At 43.3% G+C, this 17868-nt stretch overlaps 2 protein-coding genes across 41 annotated transcripts in view; both read right to left on the reverse strand.

Moving 5' to 3' along the window:
- Positions 1-3917, reverse strand: part of USP54 (ubiquitin specific peptidase 54) — a 119738-nt gene extending 115821 nt beyond the window's left edge. For 18 of the 40 annotated variants that reach the window (XR_014306985.1, XR_014306986.1, XR_014306987.1 and 15 more), the window contains exon 1: positions 3767-3902. The gene's annotated coding sequence lies outside the window, so the exon portion shown is untranslated. Of the gene's footprint in view, positions 1-3412 lie in introns of all 40 variants that reach the window. The other 22 variants (XM_082716368.1, XM_082716391.1, XM_082716377.1 and 19 more) reach the window with 12 other exon arrangements.
- A 6285-nt stretch (positions 3918-10202) lies between these two features.
- Positions 10203-17067, reverse strand: MYOZ1 (myozenin 1). The gene is made up of 6 exons (XM_082717448.1): positions 16979-17067; positions 15718-15808; positions 14396-14574; positions 12422-12665; positions 11892-12057; positions 10203-10527 (listed from the first exon to the last, which is right to left on the reverse strand). The coding sequence occupies exons 2-6, from the start codon at positions 15788-15790 to the stop codon at positions 10296-10298; spliced, it is 894 nt and encodes a 297-aa protein (XP_082573574.1). The 5' UTR covers positions 15791-15808; positions 16979-17067; the 3' UTR covers positions 10203-10295.
- Between the last annotated feature and the right edge of the window lie 801 nt (positions 17068-17868).

Consider the following 17868-nt stretch of genomic DNA (forward strand, 5'->3'; position numbering starts at 1 on the left):
ATAGTTATATCCTTCCACTTTTTTTAAGGCAGATCAACATTTGTTAAAATGGGCCAATAATGCAGCTAGACACAAAAAAGTGAAACAGAGGAGCACCTGGGGGCTCAGCCAGTTAAGTGTCTGCCTTCAGCTCAGGTCATGATCCCAGGGTCCTGGGATTGAGCCCTACAAGGGGCTCCCTGCTCAATGGAAGCCTGCTTCTCCCTCTCCCACTCCCCCTGCTTGTGTTCCCTCTCTGTCTCTCCCTCTGTCAAATAAATAAATAAAATCTTTAAAACAAAAAGAAAGTGAAACAGAAATATAACCAAATGTAAGAAGCTTCTGAATAAACAACCTGAACGCATTTATTTTAAGTATAAGTAGGAAGTATAAGAACACTATAAAGGAAACATATAATCAGTTTGTACTCTGTCAGCAGCCTCCTGACAACAGCGGTTTCCTGAAAGTAGCTGAGAGCACCTATACCTCTATGTATAGCAATTATTAAATATAATTTGGCAATGTGATACAGTTGAAGAAATACTTAATTGGAAGTCAGGACACCTGGGACATTGCAGCTGTGTGACTTTGGCAAGTCACTGAAAAGTTCCTCTAGGCTTCAGTTTCCTTAATATAAAAGGAAATGGATTGGACTCATCCACCTCTAATCATTAAGTCTAGATCTAAGTATTAACAGTGATGGTATCTATCATTCTCATTTAGATTTCTAAAGAAATCATATATTAAGATATAAAATTTGAATTCCAACCAGAAAATCACATTTTGGACTTTATAATATAGAGTTTAGAAAGTCTGAATGCAAATATATAAATACATGTGATATGTATATACATTTTTCTCAATACAAAAAAAGCAATATAAGAAAAGTGTTTGACAAGGGGCGCCTGGATAGCTCAGTGGGTTAAGCCTCTGCCTTCGGCTCAGGTCATGATCTCAGGATCCTGGGATCCAGCCCTGCATCGGGCTCTCTGCTTGGCAGGGAGCCTGCTTCCCCTCACTCTCTGCCTGCCTCTCTGCCTACTTGTGATCTCTCTCTGTCAAATAAATAAATAAAATCTTAAAAAAAAAAAAAAGAAAGAAAAGAAAGTGTTTGACAAACTCTCTTAAATTCTGTTACAATAAAATTTGCCCTACACTGAATGTGAAGATAGATAACCGTTTCCATTATTAAAATGATCACTTTCTAGAAGACTGCAACCATTAACAATTGCTTGTTACAACTATTTTCCCAAACACAGTTCCCTATACAATTATATACAACATGAATATGGCAATTTACTCAATTCTCTGTATAATACAAATTTCATATTTAGTGTCATGTTAATATTTAAATTTGTTCCCATATATAGTGTAAATATGTGAGGGAGAAATATCTATGAACAAAGATAAAGAGATTGAATTCTGGTCTTTGTGCCAATTCCACCTTCAATCTTTGGCCCCCCAATCCCAAGGTACCCTCCCTGCAAAAGAAAGGTATCTTGCTTAGGTTTCTCCAAGCACACATATTTCCAACTCCAAACCCTAAATCTGCCATTTACTAGCTCTGTGATCTTTAGCAACTTCCTTAATTTTTAAGCTTCCATTTTCTTGTCTTTAAAATTGTAGTACCAGCTGAAGAGTAAAGTTATAAAGTTAAAATGAGATAATGTGCCTGGCACACTAATAATTAATCAACAAATATCAGTTATTACCTTATTGTTGACTTAAGAACATACAGTGGTATTTAAGAGTACAAAAGACTTAAATTATCAACTGACCTGTGAATTTTCTCAAGCTTTCATTATAACTTTTATCTCTTCTGAGAAACATATGTTCTACTTATGCAGCACAGTTTAGAATTTGCTCAATGTTTTGTAATTTTCAAAATTATTTCTTCCTTTTTAGTCTTGTCAACTAGGTAAACTCTTGAGGGCAAGAACCTTGTTTCACAAGCTTGGTTTCACATATTGTGCTTATTACATTGTAATTATTTGTTCTCTGTCACTCTCCCTTCCTAGATTCTAAGCATTGCAAGACAGAGAGCAAAGCTTATCCTGAGGCTTTATAATCACACAAAATAGGTCTCAATAAATGTGTGCTGAATGGGTAAATGAGTGAATGAATTCCCCCCCCCCACCCCAATGCCTAACACCATACTCTATACATAATAGGAACTCAGTAAAGCTCCTTAATGGATTCATGCAGCAATCTTTTGGACCCAACGACATAAAGCTGCATCTTGCCTCAGAAAAGCATTTCTATTTTAAAGTTTAGCTCTAAATATTACAAATTTAAAGTTTTAGTCTAACACATATCAAATAAATAGGTCAAATGACCACATCAAGGCTAGTGCGAGAAGGATTTAAAAGCCATTATTCTAATTAATGAATTTGTGAACCTCAACACGGAAAATCCAGTTACATAATCAAGAGAGGTTATACCCTGCAAATTTATACCTACAAAAGATAGTGAGAAAAATTATCAGAAAGTTTGTATCTGGAGACTGAAATGGGTAGGTTATTTTTATGCCTGAATTGAAGCCATTGTTTGCACTAGAAATAAAGAGTTCAGAAGCAAAGTGGTCCCAACCCCTCTCCACAAAACAATTCTGAGACTCAGAAACTAAATATTTTGCCCACTCCTTGATTTTAACTCCTGGGAGATTCCTTTTATTCTCAAATCAGCAGATATTCAAAACTTGTTCTGTCTCTTAAAAAACAAACAAAAACCTTCATCCGTTTCTTAAAAGGCAAATAACCTGAACATGCACACTTTGGGGACACTCCGTTTTATATTCAACTTAACTAAATCTATCCCTAGTGTTCAGCTTGCTGCTGGTGCTGCTGCAATAGAAACACTTTTCTTAGTTTTTAAATTACATTCGTGGAAGGCTTAAGTGTCGTACTGCACATTCTTCTACAGTATCAGCTAAACTGGTTTTACACTGCATATATAATCTCATAAGTACACCGTAAAGGAATTCTATACTTGAATGAAACTGGGAAGAAACGTGATCTCAGCACACACCCCTTTTTCCAACTCAATACGCTCCAGAGGACGCACATCTTAGTGTTTTTTTTTTTTTTCCCTCAAGAATTTCTCTCCCGCCCCCACCCCACACTTTACAGTAGCAATCATTCATTATCCCACTCACAGTCTCTCCGCAGAAAGAACCTCACCAACTAATACTAGTTCACCAGGACCCTACTTCCACATCTCACAGACTGTGGGGAATTTCTTTGGAAGGGGCGGGTGATAGTGGAGGTTCCGGACGCCACCATTCCCGCCACGCCATTTAGGACCCAGGTCCTGGCGCGCAGTCCTAGACCAGCGTTCCACAGACCCTCAGGGGCTGCGAAGGGTCCGATACCGGCCCCCATCCCCCCAGTGCAAAGCAAACCGGGCCCAACCTCCGTGCTCCCATTCAACATACCCTCCTCTTCTCGATACCCCATTTCTTCCCACTTACTCCTCGATGTAGTCCGGCGCCTTTATCCAGTTCTGAGTCCGCGTAACCCTCTTCCTCCCAATACACACACCCTCCACGCTCCGGCCCCTGCCCCTTGAACCCTACTACACCCGGGTCCCTCCCACTGGACCTCCCGGCAGCTCTAGCCCTCCGTGAGTGCCCTAGTACAGACCGGCGTCAGTTCCCTTTACACACGGGACCTAGGTTATCCCTCACACGTCACACTTGGGCCCATTCCTCCCTACCTACCCCACAACCAGGGCTACCCCCTGCACCCCGTTACCTCCGACCCCGCCCCCCTGAGGGTGTCGCACTCACAGCTCCTGCCGCCGCATCCTTAACCGCCGCGGCTGCTATAGCTACAGGGAGCCAAGGCAACCAGCTCTCGCGACACTTTCCTCAGCTAACGGCGAGAACAGCCGAGAAGAGCTTCTCGCAAGAAAGTAAACGAGTCAAGCTCGAGAAGGGTAAGTATGTCTCGCGATAGTAGTTGGTAAGATGGCGGCCGCCAGGCGTTTTAGGGGTGGCCTGGAAAGCTCTGGTAGTTGGTGAGGGCAAAGAAAGATCTGGAGGGAAAGAGTCGGAAAACTACTGCAGGGAGCACGGGCTGAGCTGGGGGAAGTTAGTATGGCGAAACCTGCATTGGAATAACTTCAGGGATGTGACATCCTCCCAAGTGCCTCGAAGTTAGAGTAATGTCGCCTTTAGTTGAAGTTTAGTTTTCCAGGCATTTTCCTTATGCTTACAGAGTGGTTAGAGATGGAGTGAGCAAGCCAGAAATTGACCTTGCCATCTTCTCATAACCTTCTTACAAGTAGTTTTCATTCGTTCTTCTCACACTAGTTTGCAAATGGTATTTGGTTTCACAGAAATACTGTTTGATAGGGGTCCCCCACTCCTCAGTTCGCCAGACCAAAATATGAAATAAACGGTTTTTTAAAAAATCGAACAAAAGAGCAGGTGTTTGGCCTTGGATACGGGAAGGGGACAGCACTGGTCTATGATTTGAACTTTGCACTTGTTGCTTGCCGCTCTGTGGACATATTCTTAACTCCTGGCTCAATATTTAGTTGTAGGTCTTTCTCTCTGCTCTCAGACAACCGTAAAAGCAGACTGAATAGCATCTGGAACAGAAGATGGATTTAAAGAACGTTGGTGAGCTTGGTCTGAAGATAGTGAATTGTCTCAAGTGATTGTTTTACAGATAGAACTCCTTGTTCTACTATTTCTCCATTCTCACTGCTGCACTTGACTTAAAAACAAGAAAAAACGTTGGTGAACAAGGAAGAGTAAAACAGAAAAATAAAAGTGGGAAGTTCACATTCTTCCCTCAAAGCCCCTGAATAGTTCTGATAGACTAGATCAATACTGTCTGGTAGAAATATATTGTGAGTTGCATTATGTGACTTAAAATTTCTAGTGGCCACGTTTTCAAAAAGTAAGAAATATGAAATTTAACCCAACATATTCAAAATCTTTCAATACGTGAACAATATTTTAAATTTTTAAAAATATTTTGAAATTATTGACGTATTTTACTCTTTTCATATTAAGTCTTCAAAATTTGAGGTTTATATTTACAGAGCATCTCAATTTCAACTAGGCACATTTCAAGAGCTCAATGACTTCATGTGACTAGTTATTAGTACCAGAAAGGAAAGCTCTAGACCACAGACTAGAGAATACCCTACCTGGGTGACTGGGGGATTGTATTATAGGCATTATGTTTTCTGTAGAAGAAATTCTTGAAGTGGCTAATTCAAATGATTGCAGAAGCTAGGCAAGTAACAAAGATGATCTACGGAAAAAAAAAAAAAAAAAAGGTAGTAGTGGGGACTAGGACTCATTGGAGAGTACGAGCACCTATCTAAAGGATAGCTGCCTGAGCTCCTGAGTTTCAAAATACAATGATGACAAATAAAACACACTGATGACAACCAAAAATGTCTGTGAGTAGTATAGACAGATCTGCTGCCAATATGTGGCTTCTATGAACTGTGGTATTCAAATGTACAAAGCATTTTTGAAGAAAATATTTTTTAACAGAATAGTGTACAGGCAAAGCCAGCAAAGCTTGAGGATTCCGCTAGCTGGATCCTGTGCAAGTGTGCATCTTAATACATGAAATCACCATTGAGTGGGGATAAGGTAATTGGGTGATGGGCATTAAGGAGGGCACTTGAAGTAATGAACACTGGATGTTACATGCAACTGATAAGTCATTAAATTCTACCTCTGAAACTAATAATACAGTATATGTTAATTAAATTGAATTTAAATAAGAAATTTTTAAAAGGAAAAGAAAACCACCATTGCAACCTCTGATAATAATTTGACCATTTGACCGAGAAGTAGACTTCTCGGGGCATCTGTGTGGCTTAGTTAAATATCTGCCTTCAGCTCAGGTCATGTACCCAGGGTCCTGGGATCGAGCCTCACATCGAGCCCCATGTTGGACCTCTTGGTCAGTGGGGAGTCCAATTCTCCCTCTGCCTGCTTCTCCCCTTGCTTGTACACACACTTTCTTTCTGCCAAATAAGTAAATAAATAACCTTAAAAAAGAGTAAGTAGACTTACCTACTGAGAAGGTAATTTCACAACCAACCTAAACTCCCTGTAAATAAGCTTGTGTCATGATTTTTTGTTATATTTAAGATTTCAAACATTCTGAGCTTAGAAAAATAAAGTTTCTAGGTTCCCAGAACTGTTGACTAGCTGACCTTGGACTTTTCTTTTTAACCCCAACTTTAAGGATAGGCATTTAATAGTTATTTTATGGTTGATTGTGTCACATGAAAGTTGTTATGTGTCTTTGTACAGCTGATACCTGACATAATACCTAGTATACAATAGGCACTCAATAAACATTTGTTAAAGAAATACAGCCCTGGTGGTGGGATTTTTAAGAAAAGGAATATAGTTTTTAACTTTGGAGGAGGGGTCACAGATTTTTAAACGTGAGAATCTGATGAAAACAATGAACCCTTATCCAGATCCTGTTGGATAGGGATGTTGGATATGCCCTACCCATATTCCCTCAGCCCACCACAGAGCTTACTACAGTTTGGGTAGATGGTACAAGTCTATAGCTTCTACCTCAGACACCAGAGTATTTCTTTGCCTGGAAGAACCAGCAAGTTTAACAAGTTTAGCCAGCAAGTTTAACATTCCCAGTAGCATTCTGCAACCAATGAAAGATGGAATTTGGTAGCTAAATACTGCATTTCCTCACCCCCTCAGTGGGGCAATTCTGAGGTCTGTTCTAAAGGAGTGTTTCTCAAAATCTCCTGACACATATGAATCGCCTGGAGAGATCAAATACTCAGATTCTTGAGTTTGCATTTTAACCAATCTCACAGGAAATAATAATACCACCAATCCATGGACCACACTTCCAATAGCATTTTTCTCAGGTAGTACCAAATGGGATTTAACTCCAGTTGCCCAAAGCAACTTTACTGGCTTTCTTTCCACTCCCTTACACTATTTGGATTTCTGGGATCATCATCCAACTTTCTGGGATTACTTACATCCAAATCTTTGTCTTAGGGTCTTTTGGGAGGAAAATCCAGCCTATGGCAACACTCTCCTTAAAAAAAATACACACAGAGGGCACCTGGGTGGCTCAGTGGGTTGAGCCTCTGCCTTTAGCTCAGGTCATGATCTCAGGATCCTGGGATGGAGCCCAGTGTTGGGCTCCCTGCTTAGCAGGGAGCCTGCTTCCCCTCTCTCTCTGCCTGCCTCTCTGCCTACTTGTGATCTCTCTCTCTCTGTCAAATAAATAAAATCTTTTTTAAAAATACAGAAAAATCTTTAGAAAAAAGGAGGAGAATGTTACTTATCCATCAAAAAGATTGAAATCATGCCATTGCAACAACATGGATAGAACTAGAGGGTATTATACTAAGTAAAATAAATCAGTCAGAGAAAGACAAATATCATATGAGAGAGAAAGACTAATATGATTTCACTCATGTGGAATTTAAGAAATAAAACATGAGCATTGGGGAAAGGAAAACAAAATAGAAAACTAAGAAAAACAAAATAACATAAAAACAGAGAGGGAAGAGGGGTGCCTGGGTGGCTCAGTCATCAAGCATCTGCCTTCAGATCATGGGTGGTGATCCCAGGGACCTGGGATTGAGCCCCACATCAGGCTCCCTGCTTGACGAGAGGCCTGCTTTTCCCTCTCTCACTTCCCATGCTTGTGTTCCCTCTCTCACTGCATCTCTCTCTATCAAATAAATAAATAAAATCTTAAAAAAAAAAAAAAAAAAAACAGGGAAACAGGGAGGAAAACCATAACACTCCTAACTATAGGGAACAAACTGAGGGTTGAAGAAGGGGAGGTGAGTAGGGGAATGGCATTAAGGAGGGCACATGATGTAATGAGTATTGGGTGTTATATGCAACAGATGAATCACTGAACTCTACCTCTGAAACTAATAGTACACTACATGTTAATTAGTTGAATTTAAAAAATAATAATAAATAAATTTTTCAATTTAAAATGTGCATTTGCAGGATGCCTGGTGGCGCAGTTGGCTAAGCATCTGACGCTTGGTTTTGGCTTAGTTCATGATCTCAAGGTCAGGAGGCGGAGCCTCACACTGGGCTCCACGCTAAGCAGAGTCTGCTTGAGAGTCTCTTTCCCCCTCTCCATCTGTTTTCCCCTCACTTGCACTCTCTCCCTCTCAAATAAATAAATATTTTTTAAAAAATAAAATTTGTATGTACTACATTAAATTGTATATAGTGTAAGCATTGTAACATTTAGTGCAAATACTTCATACATTTTTGTAAATAATAAACAGCAGGGACAGTAACTTTAAAAGCGGGGGGCACCTGGCTGGCTCAGTAAGTGGAGCATATGACTCTTGGTCTCAGGGTTGTGAGTGTAAGCCCCATGTTGGGTATAAAGATTACTGAAATAGGGGCGCCTGGGTGGCTCAGTGGATTAAACCTCTGTCTTCAGCTCAGGTCATGGTCTCAGGGTCCTGGGATTGAGCCCTGCATCAGGCTCTCCGCTCAGCAGGGAGCCTGCTTCCCCCTCTGCCTCTGCCTGCCTCTTTGCCTACTTGTGATCTCTCTCTCTCTCTAATAAAAAAATAAAAACTTAAAAAGAAGAAATTTTTTAAAAAGATCACTTAAATATAAAATCTTAAGAAAAGGGGGTACCTGGGTGGTTTGCTAGGTTAAGCCTCTGCCTTCAGCTCAGGTCATGATCTCATGGTCCTGGGATTGAGCCCTGCATCAGGCTGTCTGCTCAGTGGGGAGCCTGCTTCCTCCTCTGCCTCTGCCTCTGCCTGCCTCTCTGCCTACTTGTAATATCTCTCTCTCTCTGTCAAATAAATAAATAAAATCTTAAAAAAAAAAAAGAAAAAGAAAAATACACAAATAGAGTTTGGTATACAACTTTAGAGGAAGTATGAATCCCCTGAAATTTGTTTAGGTTGTAAAGGGAAATCATCATGGTAAATGTCACGTGACCCAAGATCCATGAAAACTGGATTCATCTAGGGAGAGTCTAGCAACTTAATAAAATAATTAATGGCCCATCGAGTTGTCTTAATTCAGCCAGCTCTCCTCAGAAGTTACTTTCCCGCATCCTATTAAATCATCTCTTTATTCTTTCTGGTCTGTATCACTCTCATTTTGTGGAACACAGAGGTAAGTCTGGGACTCTAAAGAAACCACATACGGGAGGGTGCCTGGGTGGCTCAGTCAGTTAAGTGTCTGCCTTCGGCTCAGGTCATGATCCCAGGGTACTGGGATCCAGACCCACATCAGGCTCCCTGCTCAGCGGGAAGCCCGCTCTTCCCTCTCCCACTCCCCCTGATTGTGGTCCCTCTCTTGATATGTCTCTCTCTGTCAAATAATAAAACTTTAAGGAAAAAAAAAAAGAAACCACATACTTGAAATAAAAATTAAAATGAAAAGAGTATTGTTGCTCATCCCTATTGGGCTGTCATGGTTTTTTTCCCAATTATAGTGCTTCCTGAACACCACTGAAGTGCCCTTGTGACCCTTAGATCTTTTCTTGATGTATTCACACAGAACCAGGCATACTACACGTGGTTTCTTCCACTTTCTTCTGGATTCTAACATGGCCCTCTCTTGTATACTATCCTTTCTGTAATCTGCATCTGTAATCTTTGATCCACATATTCCTCAGCCCATTCTGTTGACATCTGGAAATTCTATGGCATGCTCTAGTTCTGTGATAACTGGGTAATCCTGATCATCCAAGTTTCCAGTCAGCTACACAAAGAGAGCTAACACTAGACTCACCAACACCTACTTCTTAACCACAGTGCACAATAGCTTCTTAGCTTTGCCCACATATGGGCCAACACATGTGTTTGTGCTTGCTTATCTTATGTACTATTGAATAATTATGTCTTTGTATACACCTATGAATATGGTCTCGTGGGTATGGGTGTGGGTGTGGGTGTATAAGCAACCAGAGCTCAGGTCTGGTCTTGAAGTCTGAATAATGAATGTTCAGTACTTGACTTAAATTAGTCTCTGTGCATTGTTGACCTCAGTTTTGATCTGCCCTTAAATATCAGAGGAAGAATGAGTTCATTTCCTTGAAGTTTATTGGCTGTTACTGGTGGCAGAGCAAATTCCATAAAAGAGCAGGTTCCATACAGAGCAAGTGGAAGAGGAGCTCTGAGTTGGTGAGATGCTTGGAGTGAAGACTAGAAAGACAAGTATCTCCCTCTTTTTTCCCTCCATTCCCACAAGGATACTGGATTTATAGTAGGAGTATCCTGCTCAGCATTCGCTTTCCAAATTGGAACCTTATAAGAGAAAACTGATGTAAAGTAGAAGAGGAAACACCTCAAAGCTCCTCTGTTTCTCCATCCAATGGGATCCGAATATCCACGTTGTAGTCTACTGGTTCCCCAGAGCTCATCCAGGGAATAGGGGTTCGATTGAAAGAAGGCCTGTTGGAGAGACTTTGGTTGTAGAGGACCAGGGGTTCACTCAGTAGGGGCCCCAGATCAAACTTGGGCATCTGGAAGGTCATGCGTTTGGAGGCCTTCTCATATCCACCATAAGGCATTGCTGTCCTGAAAAGGGGACACATTATTTAATTAAAAATAAGAATAAAAGGAACAGCTTTATCAGTAAGATGTTACCCTGTTTGGGGGATGGGGAAGTTTGTGAATTTTAGTTTAAGATTGCTCCTGCAGGGTGCCTGGGTGGTTCAGTTGGTTAAGCTTCTGACTCCAGCTCAGGTCATGATCTTGGGGTCGTGGGATTAAGCCCCACATTGAGCCCAGAGTCAGGTTCCGTGCTTAGTAGGGAGTCTGCTTGTTCCTCTCCCTCTTCTGCTCCTCTCCCTGCTCATATGGTTTCTCTCTCGCTCTCTCTCTCTCTCTCAAGTGGATAAAGTATTTATTTAAAAAAAAAAAAAAAAAGGATTGCTTCTGCACTCCTTATTCTTCTTCTCCCTTAGTACTCCATTCCCCACTCCTGGTTTGCTTGTTTCCCCAGAGCTAATAATGAGAAAAGGAGTCTAGTGGGTACTGGATAAAGAGTTTCATGGAGAGTTGTGACTCAGACATTAGAGACCCAAGGCTCTAATACCACCTTAAATTACAATGTAGAGACACCATCCCCTTCTCCACACACTCACAATCCCTAGCCCACCTCCAGTGGATAGCCCTGGCCTGGTGAGAGGAATTAACATTGCCTAGAAAATTCAGGTCATTTAGGATCAAATACAAAACACTTCTCTAGTGTTTCCCTGTTCTGCTTTCACACAGATCTACACACAGTCCAAAGAAGCCAAATTCGAAAAGAATAGATACTTAAACCTTACTAGAGTACAAAAAAATAGAATCATACTACAAGGACAGTAATGGAATCCTAACCTTAAATGAAGGGAACTTCAAGAGTCCTTTAAACATGTAATGTATTATTCCCTTTAAATATTTTCTCTTATTTATTCTTTTGAGAAAGAGAGAGTGAGTGAGAGCACAAGCACGGGGGGAGGTCCAGAGGGAGAGGGAGGAGCAGACTCTCCACTAGCGGGGAGCCCAACACAGGGCTCAATCCCAAGACCCACCATGACCTGAGCCCAAAGCAGATGTTCAACTGACGGAGCCACCCAGGCATTCTATATTATTCCTGTTGTACAGCAAGGCAACCAAGGCTCAGAAGTGCAGTGATTTCCCCATGACCAGCACAACTAGTAAGTGGTACAGTGAACTAAAATCTTGCCCCCCAGCAAAAGTTTCCTTCATCATACTGCCCTGTTTCTCTGGACTAAAGTGAAAAAGACAAAGGCCTTCAATTAAGGCCTTTGGGGCCCGCAAGTTCCTTCCCTCCCTCCTCAGCCTCCTTCTGGAACGAACCAAAGTGTCCGTCCCAGCTGAGGACACTGTTCCACACACTGGAAAGCATCTGGTTCCTTCTTCATAACCCCTACCTGTTGAAGGACTTATATTGGGGGAGTTCAGGTTTGGCCCCATAGGCCAGCAGGTCGATGCCAAGCTCCACTTTTTGCTGAGGGTCAACCCCCATGGCTCGCTCCCATGGGGAAATATAGGTCTTGAATACGGTGATATGTTTTCCATCTCCGCCTGTCTGGTCTCCTGACAGCCATGGGAGAGAAAATTAAGTCAATAATAACGGTTAGTAATCAGTGGAAGTTAGTCTTACATCCCTGCGCTAAGGAACTTGTTGGGGCCAGAGACCAAAAATATAACATCCTGATAATTGTGCTAGTTTCATGGATAATGATAGCCTAGATCTGTGACTGAAACTGAAAAGCCAGAAAGGCTGAAAAACAAGGCTTCTGTGTGAAATAGACACATCTTGGTGTTCTCCTGGTCCCAGAGGGTCCATCGAGGCATCTCAGCAGGCCTCGCTTGCTCCCTAAACCCAATCTAGGTATCATTCCTGGGAACATCTCTGCTCTAGGGGCCAAACACATTACTCTTGGGTAAGGATACTTGCCTGTTCCTGTCTCACCAGCTCCTGCTGTTCCAGCAGCTCCTCCTCTGCCCATCTGGCCCCCTGGACCACCTGTACCCCCAGATCCAGATCCAGAGCCCTGATGGTGCTGCTGGTCAGAGCCATACTGTCTGGCAGAGCCACTTCCCCCTGCCTGGCCTCCACTGCTGCCCTTGCTGTAGGAGAATCCCTGCCCAGCTGTGCCCAGCTGTCCCCCAACTGTGGGAAGGAACTTCTGGAAGTGATCCTGAAAAGAAAGGACAAAGTGAGGGGAAGGTTAGGCAATGGGTACGGGGGAATATAGAAAGATATGGGTATGCACAGCAAGGAGGAAATGATCAGAGACCATGGCTATAAACAGAAGACACTGAATCCTCTGAGATTCCCTCTCCAATATGTGGACAGTGGATAACTGGGCTGAGAGGAATTAAACTCTCCTTTAGGGATAGGACACCCCTGGCTCAGTTCCTCCAATTACACCTTAAGATGGGGGCAATTCATTCTCTATACTTCCCTTTCCCATTCTTACCAAGGTAAAAAGGACCAAGATTTCTGCTCAGCTAAAATTTAAAAGGATGGGGTTGGGACAGAGAACCCAGGCTTAATTTGAGGAGGTAGATCTCTGCCCTGTCCGCTTCTTTAATCTTCTCTAACAGGCAGAGCTCTCTTCTTTTCTCTTTCTCTTCTTCTCCTTTTTCTTCTTGATGCCTGTTGAACCAAGACCTCCTGGCCGTGAAACTGTAGCAGGTAGGGGGAAGGGTGACCAAAAGGGCAACCCTGGATTCCACCCCAAAGCCTAAAAATAACCCCACCAACTCCTTCAGGAGGCTCTCCTAGCCACCCCACCATGCACACCCCTCTGCTCCAACCAGTGTAATCAGACCCAGCCAGGGACGAGGGCTTTTGGACTCCTAAAGTTAGATATGACCGGCTCAGCATTTTTCCTCTGCTCCTACGTAAGGACCAGTGACAGACACTCCTGCCTCTGGCCCCATGTAGGCATCTATTTCTACTTCCCCTGGCTGCCCAGTAAAGGTGGAGGGGGAAGAAAGGTAATGGAGAAGATCCCCTCCTTCTCAGCTATAACATCTTGTGCCTGGCACCCTTCCAATCCCCACTTCTCTTGGGAAAAGGATCCTCACTAGGGGACACGGGATCTTAGAGGATAGTTTCATGGAGTCCTTAGACAGACCCTTTAGGTAAAAGAATGGTTCAAGAAGAAGATGATTAGGGGGTGGGGTTATGGACATTGGAGATGGTATGTGCTATGGTGAGTGCTGTGAAGTGTGTAAACCTGGTGATTCACAGACCTGTACCTCTGGGGATAAAAATACATTATATGTTTATAAAAAATAAAAGAAAAAAAAAAAAAGAAGAAGATGGTTATGAAAAGCACTTACCTCTTCCTGGGGTTGCCAGATTTATCAAATAAAATTATAGGACACCAGTTAAAGTTAAATCTCAGATACACAACAAATACTTTTTTTACTATAATTACACTCCAAATATGGTGTGGCACATATTTATATGTAAGAGAGTATTCATTATATATCTGAAATTAAAATTTAGCTGGTATCCTGTGTTTTAAAAATTGAATTTTTATGTCTCAAATATTTCACTGGACATACTTTACCAAAAATTATTCATGCATATCTCAACTTTAAAATACAGGATTTGGTATCCTGTGTCTTCTCTGGCAGCCCTACCCTTAACACTTGGCCATGCTGGGAAGGAATTTTCTCCCTGAGGGTGTGTACTCTTCACCCCTTCCCCTTCACCAGCTCTAAGACAGAGACTGAATTTCCAAGGTGGGCTGTAACTCACCCTTAGCTGTTAAGGGGTTAATATATCTGGGGACTTCATAAGCTTATAAATTTGCAGGGAGGGGAGGTTGGTGGTATTTGGGAGATCGAGGGCTTATGAAGAAGCTGTCAGAAGAGGCACAGGGCTATGAGAGTTGTAAAGTTCCAAACTCACCATTGAGCTGTCAGAGAAGACATCAGGGTGGTTTTCGTAAATAAATTTCTCTACCCGCATCTGCCGTAGTTTGAACATCTTGGAGCCCCTATTAGTGAGCAGCGACAACTCTTCCAACATCACATCCCTTGGGACACTGATCTTCTTGCCCAGGTTCAGGCCTGAGCTCTCCCGTCCACCTTTCAGGGAGGTGGGGAGGAAGAGACAAGGACAAGAGTAAAGTAGGGTTTTCTAGTCTTAGAATACAGATGCCATCCACAACTAAGTTTGCGACTCCTGCAGAGATGACAGAGGGAAGCAGATACTGTCTGTGACATCTGGTCAAACTGTACCTTGTTTGTGAGAGATTTTTATTTCCTGGGTTTGGGGTTGGAGACGATGCGCGGGAACTGGAATGCAGAGTGGGAGCAGTGGGGATGATAGAGTGGAGAGTGAATGAAGCAGAAGGCTCACAGGCATGGGGGGGGCAGGGCAAAAGGACTAAAGGAACATCATGGATGGAGACCACTGGTGAAACTATGCATGCGGGCAAGCCCAAAGGCCAACACCACATCTAAATACAGATTTGTCGGGGCGCCTGGGTGGCTCAGTCAGTTGGGTGTCTGCCTTCAGCTCGAGTCGTGATCCTAGGGTCCTGGGATCAAGCGCTGCATCAGGCTCCCTGCTCAACAGAGAATCTTTTTCTCCCCCTCCTTCCTGCTCATGTTCTCTCTCTCTCACTATCTCTGTCTCTCTCAAATAAGTAAATAGATAAATAAAATATTTAAAAAATAAATACGGATTTGTCTTAACTCTTTCCCCTTCTTTTCCTCTCAGTGAACTCTGACTACAGACACCCTCTGGGTATTGGGACAGCTCTTTACATGCGTATACTCCTACTGCCCCCCAGGAAAAACTGCCTGAGTATTTTTCTATTTTAAGTGCTTACACAGGCTCCCTAGCTCTGGGGTAGAAAGTAAGGAAGTTAACCATTTATTGAGACTTTGCTGTGTGCCAGCCTCCTATATGTGTGTCATACATATTTATGCTCTTCCTCAAACATACCTCACCAATCTGTGAACCCTGTTGTCCTGGATCTGCATGGGTGATATGGCAAGAATACTATTGTCTCACATTACAAGGTGAAAAGGGTGGAAAGGTGAGGGGTCAGTGTTGAATCCTTTCTCCATTTTTCTTCCTGCCCCCATCCCCCAGAATTTCTCTTGTCCCTTCACATCTCTTCACCTTAAGACATATACAACTTTATGATTTTTCTTGGACTCTTGGGCCTGAGATGCTCTCAACAAGAAGTCCTACGCTATGTGGGTACAAACATGCCATACCTCCAGTGAGTTCCATGATCAGCTTGCTGGATTTCCTCTTCTTGTTGGGAGCTGGGGTTCCTGAGAGTGGCATTGTGGAGGCAGAGGCAACCTGGATAAAGTGGGAAGGGGGAGTTGGAGGGTGGACAGGAACTGGGAAGGGGGAGTATCTACTAAGAAGGCAGTACTTCTTAACCTGGGGTTAAGGGTTTCAAGTGAAGGGGTTTCATGAAATGTTTAAATAAATAAATAAATAAATAACTATACACCCCCCCCCCCCGCCAAAAGGTAAAAATCCATTGCTTTAGGACTTCTCTTTTCTTGGAGGCAAGGCAGAAAGTAGAGATGTGCCCTCTGCTCCTAACTTCTATCAGCCTCTTTTCTACTGTGTAAATAGAGTTCGTACAGGAATTAGGAACATAGTATGTGTTGGGGCAATGGGTAAAACAAACAGATAACACACAGACAGGGTACTGCACCCAGGTTTGGCTTGGTGTGACTTTAACTTTTTATTTTTATGGGGCTCTCAGATAGGTCTCTCTTCAGTCTTCCTCAAGCCCTATTGTGGCAGAAAAATGTTCTGCCACGGTTGAGGAGATTCAGCCAAAAACATTCTCCATAGGAAGGAGAGGTTGTTGCTCCCCTATTGGGCCAGCTGGAGTGTGGCCTGGGAGGTCACAGCAGTGTTCCTTGCTCCCTTTCAGTCACTCCTGCCCCAGGCGCCAGAGCTAGAATGGAGAGGAGGGCTGAGAGCATTTGAACCCTGATGCATGTCAATTCAGCAAGATCATAACAGTTGGGAATTGATAGGGGGACAGGAACATAATAATGGAATCTGGCAGTGGAGGGGGACAAGCTGCGAGAAGATTCAAACTCCAGCCCTTCCGCAACAGAATTTGACACTGAGCAAAACACAGTCTTCTTCTGAGTCTTGTTTCACAACAAGTCCGCATTTCTACTAACTTAATGGGGTATGCTAAGGTCAGACTCCAGGAACTGCTAAATGGGCATTCACTATCCCTTTCTCAGCCCTAACTGGCTAAGTTCTTTTTTTTCCATCCAGGCTCTCAGAACCCCTTCTTACTATTCTAGTGCCTCCTCCAACATCTCCATTCCCCCCACCTTCCTGGGCCCCTCTTCTTCCAACTCTGTGGCTCCCCTGAATTAAACAGCTGGAAGCAGGGCATGGATAAGGGAGGATCAAGGGTCACAGTTACGGACACAGACACAACAGTCAACAGAATGAGCTCTAGCCCCTCTGGCCATAGAACTGGAAACTTACCGGCTGCTTAGGTGGTGGTCAGCTCTCCCTGGGGTCCAGCAGCTTTGGAGGACTGAGCTGCTGTGACCGGAGAACCCGAGCTGGGCAGGCGTGGGGGCAGCACTGGCAGTGGAGGAGGGAGGGTAGTTATTAATAGAGATGATGAGTACAAGCGGCTCAAATGGCACTGGGGGTACTGAGACCCTGGAACCAAGATCCCGCCTCCTTGCCCAGAGGCTCAGGAAGGGGAGGAATGGCCTTTGGGATTCTCCCACTTAGCTGTCTGAGCCAGGGATCAGACTGCCTAGGCATTCCCCTTTCTTAGCACCTAAGGTCCAAGGACCAAAGAAGCATTCACGGAGAAATTGAAAACTGAAATGGAAAGAGGAAGCAAGCAGAAAGTGGTGGATAAGAATTCAGAGTGGGAGAGAAAGAATGTGGAGAACATGTCTGGAGAGCCACTCAAAACCAATCCAGGCTGGAGCTGGAGGGACATGTAGGTGCATTTTGGGGGTGGGATGGCTTAAGGTGCTATGTTTGGGGAAAGGAAGTCTGTACACAATGGAGCTAGCTGCTCATTCAAAGTTCCCTAATGGGTTGGTCTTTCCTGACCTAACAAAATCCAGTGCTTCCTATGATGTCAGAGATGATGTGGGGAAGACTTGACCAGTTTTTGCCTTTTCATCCCCATATGCTACTGGGGTGCTCAGTTCGGCCTGCTTTGCAGGACACATGTTGATGTCTGAGAAGTACATGTATGCCAGGTCCTTTTCTCTCCAGGGTTCCCACTTGGGACTTTCTTCAAAGGGAGCACACATTCCCTAGGGTCTAGACCGTCCCATTCATACTCTTCCAGAGGATTCCCTGGGCAAGAGCCCAAGTTTGAGAGCCTCCATGAGGGAAACCTGTCA

The sequence above is a fragment of the Mustela nivalis genome (assembly GCF_964662115.1).
Source record: "Mustela nivalis genome assembly, chromosome: 2".
Taxonomy (NCBI): Eukaryota; Metazoa; Chordata; class Mammalia; order Carnivora; family Mustelidae; genus Mustela; species Mustela nivalis.